The sequence below is a fragment of the Teleopsis dalmanni genome, chromosome 1 (assembly GCF_002237135.1).
Source record: "Teleopsis dalmanni isolate 2A chromosome 1, ASM223713v2, whole genome shotgun sequence".
NCBI lineage: Eukaryota > Metazoa > Arthropoda > Insecta > Diptera > Diopsidae > Teleopsis > Teleopsis dalmanni.
Window position 1 is genome coordinate 34,324,625 of NC_051846.1, and position 9,530 is coordinate 34,334,154.

General features: G+C 28.9%; 2 protein-coding genes and 1 long non-coding RNA gene across 4 annotated transcripts; 2 read left to right on the plus strand and 1 right to left on the minus strand.

Moving 5' to 3' along the window:
- The first annotated feature begins 793 nt into the window (after window positions 1-793).
- Window positions 794-2,200, plus strand: LOC119679383 (uncharacterized protein K02A2.6-like). The gene is made up of 2 exons (XM_038091711.1): window positions 794-988; window positions 1,109-2,200. Exons 1-2 carry the CDS (start codon window positions 794-796, stop codon window positions 2,198-2,200), a joined length of 1,287 nt encoding a protein of 428 aa, XP_037947639.1.
- Window positions 2,201-2,538: 338 nt separating this feature from the next.
- LOC119672559 (mini-chromosome maintenance complex-binding protein-like) lies at window positions 2,539-3,226 on the plus strand. Its single transcript, XM_038083631.1, has 2 exons — window positions 2,539-2,779; window positions 2,840-3,226. Exons 1-2 carry the CDS (start codon window positions 2,618-2,620, stop codon window positions 3,215-3,217), a joined length of 540 nt encoding a protein of 179 aa, XP_037939559.1. The 5' UTR covers window positions 2,539-2,617; the 3' UTR covers window positions 3,218-3,226.
- Window positions 3,227-3,325: 99 nt separating this feature from the next.
- Window positions 3,326-9,387, minus strand: LOC119669849. 2 transcript variants are annotated; one of them, XR_005251644.1, is made up of 9 exons: window positions 9,304-9,387; window positions 8,897-9,104; window positions 8,162-8,240; window positions 6,967-7,045; window positions 6,636-6,765; window positions 6,286-6,332; window positions 6,000-6,049; window positions 4,816-4,894; window positions 3,326-3,484 (listed from the first exon to the last, which is right to left on the minus strand). It is a non-coding gene; the product is annotated as an uncharacterized LOC119669849 (long non-coding RNA). The 2 variants fall into 2 exon arrangements; XR_005251645.1 differs by lacking the exon at window positions 6,000-6,049 and having other exon boundaries at window positions 3,328-3,484.
- Window positions 9,388-9,530: the final 143 nt, after the last annotated feature.

The window sequence follows — 9,530 nt, forward strand, 5'->3', positions numbered from 1 at the left end:
TATATTCCAAAGATATCTTGAGCAGTTACTTCAAGGCGTAGAAGGTTGTGGAAATTATCTCGATGACATCATCATCTCCGCACCTACATTTCAACAACACATCAGCCGCCTAGAACAAGTACTTCGTATTTTGCAACAAAATGGTATCAGGTGCAAGCAAGAAAAATGTTTCTTTCTGCGAGATAAAATCGAATATCTCGGGCGTCAAATTAGTGCAAAAGGTATATTGCCAGATGAGTCAGGACTAAAAGCAGTAAAAAACCTGCAGCCGCCTAAAGATCTAAAGCAAGCAGAAGCATTCATGGGTAAGGTAAACTATTACCATAATTTTATACCTAATTTTTCGCAATTATTCGCGCCAATCAACATGCTGCGCCGAAAAAATGTAAAATTCACATGGGGTACAGCACAACAACAAGCATTTATAGCTCTTAAAACGCATATTCTCAATGCAGCGCAATTAGCACATTATCAGGAAGATTTACCGTTGGTTCTAGCTACAGATGCCTCCTCCTATGGCATAGGAGTCGTGCTCTAGCATACGTACTTTGACGGTACAGAAAGGCCTATTGCTTTTGCATCTAAAACTCTCGACATTCATCAACGACGATATAGTCAGATAGAGAAGGAAGGGCTAGCTATCGTTTTTGGAGTCAAGCGTTTCCATCAATATTTATACGGAAGAAGATTCACCTTGGTTACTGACCACAAACCTCTTGTTAGCATTTTTAATCCAATTCATCAGTTGCCGTCGATGACGTCACATCGTTTACAGCGATGGGCTATTATACTAATGGCTTATCAGTATGATGTTCGGTATCGTAAAACTACTGAGCATGGAAATGCCGATGCTTTATCTCGTTTACCTGTTGGTGAAGATAAAACTTTTGATCATGAAGAATCTTGTTTCAACATCAATGAACTTAACACACCTATTGACGCTGAAATAATTCGTCAGCATGCCAAAAATGACCCAATTCTTCGCCGAGTTTATTTTCTCGTTACAAACGGTTGGCCTGAAAAGCTAATGCCTCAAGATGCTGATCTTCGATCATTTTTCAATCATCGCTTTGCTTTAATACTACACAACAATTTGCTTTGCCTCCAGACGGAGTACAACCGGGTTGTCATTCCAGCCTCCCTTAAGCAGAAAATTCTTAAACTTCTTCATGATGGTCATTGGGGAGTATCGAGAATGAAACAGCTAGCTCGACAACATGTCTGGTGGACTAATATTGACAAAGACATCGCACAATTAACTGAAAATTGTGATGTGTGCAAAATTGCAAATCCTGTTCACGCACGTGAATACTTAAGCTGGCCTGAAGCTGATCGACCTTGGGAGAGAGTACATATCGACTTTGCTGGTCCATTTTGTAATTCAATGTGGCTAATTTGTGTCGACGCTTTCTCGCAATTTCCGTTCGTTGTACAACTATCTACAACAACAACGGTTGACACCGTATCAGCATTGTCTTCTATATTTTCTCTGGAAGGTATACCAGAAACCATCGTAAGTGACAATGGTCCGCAATTTACAGCTGAAGCATTCAAACATTTTTGCTCAAAACTTGGCATCAAACATATAACAACAGCGCCGTTTCATCCAGCCTCAAACGGGTTAGCCGAACGATTCGTCAGATCTTTTAAAACTGCTGTTCAGAAAAACATTGACGATGGATTGTCTCTCAAATTCGCTGTATCAAAATACCTTGCAACATATCGTGCAATGCCGAATGCTGAAGGTAAATCACCTGCGGAACTTTTACATGGAAGGCCTGTTCGTACCTTGTTGAGTCAACTGTTTGAATCGCCTAGGAAGCACCTTGAAGCTTCGAAACGGAAAATGAAATTTAGTCTAAAGCAACCCGTCTTCGCTCGAAACTACGCAAGAGGGGAAAAATGGATAAAAGGAGTTATTGTAAAACAACTTGGTAAAATGGTTTACAGAGTGAACACATCTTTTGGTTACATCAAACGTCATGTTAATCAGCTTAAAACTAGAAATAGCTCTGACCTCTCTTCACAACCAATTTTTGAATTCGCTCCAAATTTCATCAATGCCACACCGCCTTCATCTAGCCAATCAACATTAATGCCTAGTGAAGAACGTTCTACCGAAGTAGTTCAACTTCGAAAAAGTGGTCGTATTCGGAAGGATGTAATTCGATTTGAATCCGACGATTTCAGGAAAACTTAAGCCTTGTCAAAAATTAAGGGCAGAGAAAGTGTTATAATCTAGTATGTTTTGCATTAGTTTAAGCAATCTTAAATAATGAAATGTAAACAAAATTTAGTTAAAGATAAACTGTCAATCTTGTCGGTTGTATTTACTTCAAAAAGCATATTAATTAAGAACCCATGTTGCAAGAAGTGCCAAACCTTACTTACAATCCATCCATCTATAATTTTTTTATTATACTAAGTATTATTATTTGATTCATTTCTTTAATTCATTCCTCAGTTTAATTCTGCCCAGTTTATAATTTTTACTGATCTAAAATATAATTTGTTTTAATTTAATACATTTTTTAGAAAAGATTACGAAACAAACAAACTCGTTTCTGGTTTACTGCAGCTGGCACCTCACACGCATCTCGTGTTGGATGAGACACATATGCAACAAGGACAGTTAAACAGTCAAGGGGTGTTGGCTATGCAAAATATCGTACATCTTGTTAAAAATCAAGAGATCCAATGTGATTTTCAATATTATAACATGAAATATTTGGCAGATGTGCCAGTTCTAGTGTTTAGCGAAGGCAAGACCATGATTCCAGTAAGTCCTAAAATATCATATCTATATAAAATAAAATAAATATATTTTATATCTATACAGATGCATTTTAGAATTCCAATTAACACCGATAACAACACCACAGAAATAATTATGGAAACTTTAAAAGCTGCACATCATTATTTGCAACCTGATCGGCTAGATCAATTTAGACGTTTCATCACGGAAGCAAAACTCTGTGAATTTTCTATGGATCCGGAAAATATGGAAATGATACAGACAGATTATGTACAAATGCGTAAAGACAAAATTATCAATAGCAGCGATGAATTACATTCCTTGCTCACATTGTCACGCTTGCTAGCAATAGCAAGAGGGAAAAAAGTGCTCGATAAGGAATCTTGGGAATTGGCAAAGGATATGGAACATAAACGGAGAGAGCGTATAAAGGAATTACCCAAATTCAAACCTAAAGTTTAAGTACAAAATGTTTTAAATATTATTATTTATTCAAATAAAAAATCTCTTAGTTTTTATAAAATTATTATTTATTGATATTTTGTTGTTAATATTTAAGTCTAAAACTATTTAAGAAACCTGAAAAAAAGAATTATATTGAAAAAATGTTTACTATATATCCTCCTTTGTACTAAATTTAGAATGTGTGTGGCATTTGTTTTTGATGTATCCAATCACGCATGCCAACTGTGTAGAAAGTAATGCATCTTCATCATCATTGTCATAGATCTAAAAATGTAAAATATGCAAAATTATTTTTTTTTCGAACTTCAAATTTAACTTTTAAAATGCAGGATTCAAAAATAAACCCTGCAAAAAAAATATCTTTTTTAAGTTTTTTAATAACTGTATCTAACGGTAGATTTTATTAATATATAAATGTACTTAAATTTTATAAAAATACAAGATGAAAATTGTAATTACAATATTTATTTAAAAAAAAATGTTTAATTCAACTCTTAAGTTTTTAAGGCAAGAATATTTTTTTTGCGTTTTAAAAATAAAACCAAAATGTACATAGCAAAATTTAAATAATAACCATAAAATCGGTTTATTTTAATTTTATTAATTTTTTGAAAACTGTGCACGTACAATTTTTTAAATCTGATTTTTCTTTATATATTGCACAAATTAATCTACAATATTATATATACGAGTATAATTATAATGTAAATAAAGCAAAATGTAAAAAAATAGTGTTAAAACATGAATAGTTCTTTTCTTTTTTTCATATAATTAACATAGTTTAATCATTTCTTACTAAGTCTGTAGTATTCTAACGAATTTTTTTTGAAACAATTCGGACCAGCCCATAGCTTAGCCCTAAGAAAAAATTTGGCAATAGAATTATTATTACAATATGAATAATGATTTAATGACTGACTCATCAATAACAGAGTGGTGATAGACGTAGAACCAGTTAAATAAAATCTAACTACTTCAACAAAAACAATTTAATTCTTCTTCATAAAATACCTAAAAAATCGATTAAAGTTATAAATCAATAAAATTATAATAATAAAATAATTCTATACCAACAACCACCATTTAAAAATTTTATTTTCTTTGAATTTCATACTTGGTTCATTTAAGGCCTTGTGCGAGTTCGTGTAAATTAATGGTAAATTGTTTTTTACCAGAATTTCGAATAGGTAATTTCGAGTAGATAAAAATTAGGTAAATTAAATCTTTATAAGATGTTTAATAAATAAAGTTGAAGACTTTTAACCAAAAATAATAAATAAGTGCAATTAATAAATAAATATTTATATAAGCCGTGCAAAAAATCCCTAAGAAATTGTAATTTATTTTACCTCAATTTACTCGAACTAGCACACGGCCTAAAAATATGATCTGATGATTTAAATATAAATAAATAAATCTACCTAAAATCTATAAAATTTGTATAAATTTTTTTATAGAATTTTCAAATATAAAAAGAAAGTAATTATACATTATATACTATATAGCCAATGTTAAAATAGACAATTACTTCATTTTTGAAATTAAACTGCATTTTATATGAAATAATTTATAAATTCATAGTTTCATTTAATTACCTATTTCAACATCCGTGGTATCCGACAATTCATTTTAAATGAACTTTTATAAAACCGTTTTAATAATTTACATATTAATCTGAAAGAAATCGATATTAGCATATTAATATTTAGCATAATATATTTTTTAAAGAAGAATTTAAAAAATCAAATCAGAATGGATGTGCTTCATTTAACAATCAAATGATGGGGAATCCGAGAAAAACTCATCATGTGAACATATAAAATAAAGCATACATTGTGACCGAAAAGTTTTCGGAGGTTCTCATTTAAAATTCGCGCGCTGTATATTTTTCGATATTTTAAGTTTATGTAGTTTGGCAGCACTGTCCTTAATTACTATGCCAAAAATGAGCGCGATCTGTTCAGACAGTTCGTTTACGGCAGCTGTTGAAACCAGTTCACCTCAGTAGTGCGTTGCGAAAAAAACAATGGAAAAAAATATTGAACAAAGAGTTTGCATCAAATTTTGTTTTTCGAACGAAATTTCGTGTGCAGAATCGTTGCGAATGCTACAAAAGGCTTATGGGGAATCAGTTTTATCGAAAACTCAAGTTTATGAGTGGTACAAAGCCTTTCAGGACTGTCGTACGACCGTCGAAGACATGCCGCGTTCTGGACGACCTTCGACCTCTACCACCGACGAAAACATTGAAAAGGCAAAGGAAATCGTGTTCAAAAATCCTCATGTGAGTGTTAGAGAGATAGCACGAGAGCTAGGCATCGGTCGTGAGATGGCTCGTTTGATTTTGGTGGACAATTTGTGTATGCGACGTGTCAACGCCCGGCTTGTTCCGATTCACCTCAATTTGTTCAACATTATCAACGATTTTAAGGCCAAACATTCAATAAATACCATCGAACAGCCACCGTATTCACCTGATCTTGCACCGTGTGACTTTTTCCTGTTTCCCAACCTCAAATTACCACTCAGAGGAACGCGTTTTGAATCCATAGAAGACGTAAAACAGAATTCGCAGAGGGAACTCAAAGCCATACCGGAAAGCGCCTATAAAAAATCGTTTTATGATTTGGAAGAAACGTTGGATTTGTGTATCGCTTCTACATGGAGCAATTTTGAAGGAGATAAAATAAATATTTGATGAAGATTAAGAATTTTGTCGTTTTAATTTAAAACGCAAAGGAAACTTTTCGGTCACAATGTATATAAAATTAATTCTTACCTTCTTGCATACTAATACTTCTAGAAGATTTAAAGTTGTCCTTATAAGTGCTGAAAAAAAAACAAAAATTTTTTTTAAATATTATATTAAAAAATAAATTAAGTAAATATATTTATAACAATTGAAATTTTATATTAATATTTAGCATTAATAATTTTTTTAAAGAAGAATTTAAAAAATCAAATCAGAATGGATGTGCTTCATTTAACAATCAAATGATGGGGAATCCGAAAAAAACTCATCATGTGAACATATAAAATAAAGCATATATGAAATTAATTCTTACCTTCTTGCATACTAATACTTCTAGAAGATTTGAAGTTGTTATAAGTGCTGAAAAAAAAACAAAAATTTTTTTTAAATTTTATATTAAAAAATAAATTAAGTAAATAAGTTTATAACAATTAAAATTTTTACAACCAATAACAAGACATACTAATGCAGGAAAATCTCAAAAATTAGTTTCTCTTTTGTGATAAATACAAAAACTTGTTATTGATTATAAAGAATTTTTTGAAAAATCAGTACTAAATAAGCTATTTCATATATGTATCATAGCGTCGGATTGAGAGTATCATCACATAAAAATGTATAAGCAAAAAATAATTATAATACATTCTAAAAATTTACACATACCGTATAAATATAGATTAGCCAGTATTTCACCAATTGAAAATTTCGTTCACTTAAATATCAATTAGAGAACTACTCATTCTCAACATTTGCAATACGATTACGATTAGTTCATTGTACATATCCGCATTATCTGTAAAATATAAATGATATATGTTAATAAACAATTTAACAATCAAATTATTAAAAATTTTTTTTTATATATTCAGCAAGTATTTAGCGTTGGAATTAGAACAAATTCTCTTCATAGTTGCATCAAAGCGAGCTGGGTAAGTTGTCATCATATATATTTTTAAAATGCATATTAAAACTTTTTCTTAAGAAAAGTACCTACCTCTTCATAAACACTGAACTGCATTTACTGGTCTTTTGTGTGAAATTCAGTTTCGCACATAAGCTCCATAGCTGTCAATCTGAAAAAAAAAAAAAATCATTTCAATATATTACATTTATAATCATAAATCAATATATTATATTATTATAATCAAATCAGATTAGATAAGCGTTGGAATTAGAACAAATTCTCTTCATAGTTGCGTCAAAGCGAGCTGGGTAAGTTGTCATCATAAATACATTTTTGAAATATATATGTTTTATATAGTCTGGCATAGATAATCATAGACTTTCAAGTACTAAGCTATTTTATGTCAACTTTCTTTTCCAAATTACTTGCATGCTAGCACTTCGGCGTCAGTGGTAGAAATTTTCTCTATTCATTCCCAATAGGTGGTTTTAGTGAATTAAAGTTACACACTGTGGCTGGCTGTCGCAATGTCAAATAAATGTCAAAATAGCTGATTTTACTAAAATCCCCGGTCGTGCCCAAAAAATCAAAGTTATGTAAAATAAACTACTGTCATTTTGAATTTGACAAAATTCTTGCTTTCTAATGAATCATTAAGGTCTGTGCTATAAAACCTGTAATCAGTAGATATGTCTAATATCGAATAGGTTTTATAGATACGTACAATATAATATTAAATATAATTATTGTAAATCACATGGAAGATCTATCAATCCTCAAAAAGCCTAACAGAAACAAGGAAGCGGGATATAATAAAAACAGAAGACATGTCTTTACAAAAATTAGAAGACACATTTTGTTAAGTACAATATTTTTATAATAAAAAAAAAATGTATTAAATTTGGAATTCTATGTAACTCTAGCTACGTTTCGAAATTATATCGAATTAGTTACTCTAACTGTGGAATATAAAAAACCAAAATGTTACTTCAATCATAATAATATTACATGTTATTATTTAATATACGCATTATAATTCGATAGACATAAATTTAATTTTTATATTTTCTAACGACATTTCGAAGATTTAAAAAATTTGTAGTTTTTAAAAAACAAAATTTATTGAAAAACTTACTAAAAAAAACCCTCACCCCCATATTTAAAATATAGTTACTTACAAAAACTATGTTTAAAAAAAATTAATAAAATTAATTGATTTTAAACAACATAAAACATTTAAAAAAAAATAAACACATAAAAAAAACTTCATATATTAATAAATTACCTCCTAAAATGTCAGCTAAATCTGGTCATTAATTTTATAATTATTGTAACTTTCCAAAAAGCATGAATCCGAAATTGATCTGAAAAAATTATAATAAATTGATATTAGTATAATAATAAATATATTTATATTTTTATAAAATGTAGAAATTGAAAAACTTTATCAGAATGGATGTGTCTCATTTAACAATCAAATGATGGGGAATCCGAAAAAAACTCATCATGTAAATAACATACTAAAGTCTTTCAAAAAATAACTATAATATCTAATAAAATAAAATAAAAAATAACTATAATATTTAATAAAATAAAAAAAAAATAACTATAATATTTAATAAAATAAAAAAAAAAAATAACTATAATATTTAATAAAATAAAAAAAAAAAATAAATATAATATTTAATAAAAAAAATAACTATAATATTTAATAAAATAAAAAAAAAACAACAATTTATGTGCTTAACAATTAAATTTATATGGTAATAACAAAATAAAATACAAATTAACTTTTGTACAATTAGAAAATATTAATGTTAAATTAACACAGTTAATTACATTTAACTATATCGAAATATAAACTAATGCAAATGTTATGTTACTATTATTATGATACTAATCCAAATTTAATTAAAAAGATATTAATAAAATTTATAAAAAAATTAAATAGAAATGTTAAAATAATATTTATTGAAAAGTACATAAATTGTATAGATTTCGTTAATTAATTTTCACATACCTTTTATAAGCTTAACTCTGCTTATGAGTACTGTATGATCTCATAAAATTTAAAATCGTTTAATATCTGAGTCGTCATTAGATCAGTTCCTTAAAATATAGACATCATAATTCATAAAGGGGTGGGAATATTCTGAACAGTTATACACAACAGCATTTTTTTTATTAATGCGTTTATAATGTAAATATATTGCCGGTATCGATGCTTTCTGTAATAAATTAATTAAATACGTTAATCATATAATAGTTAACAAAAAAATTATTAAAATTATTTAATAATATATCAGCAAGTATTTAGCGTTGGTATAGAACAAATTCTCTTCATAGTAGCATCGAAGCGAGCTGGGTAAGTTGTCATCATATATACTTAATAGCTGATTATATCAATTTCAAATTAAATCTACGTACCTCATCCATAAATATTCAATTGAGTTTGTTGGTTGTTTATATGAAATACATCCACAGATATGTTCTGGTGCATATATATAACCTGAAAAGATTAATTAATTTAGTTAAATAATAATATATTAATGTTTATAATATAATAATCATAATAGAATCAGAATATACATTGTGACCGAAAAGTTTCCGGAAATTTTAAATAAAACGCAAAATTCTTAATCTTCATCAATATT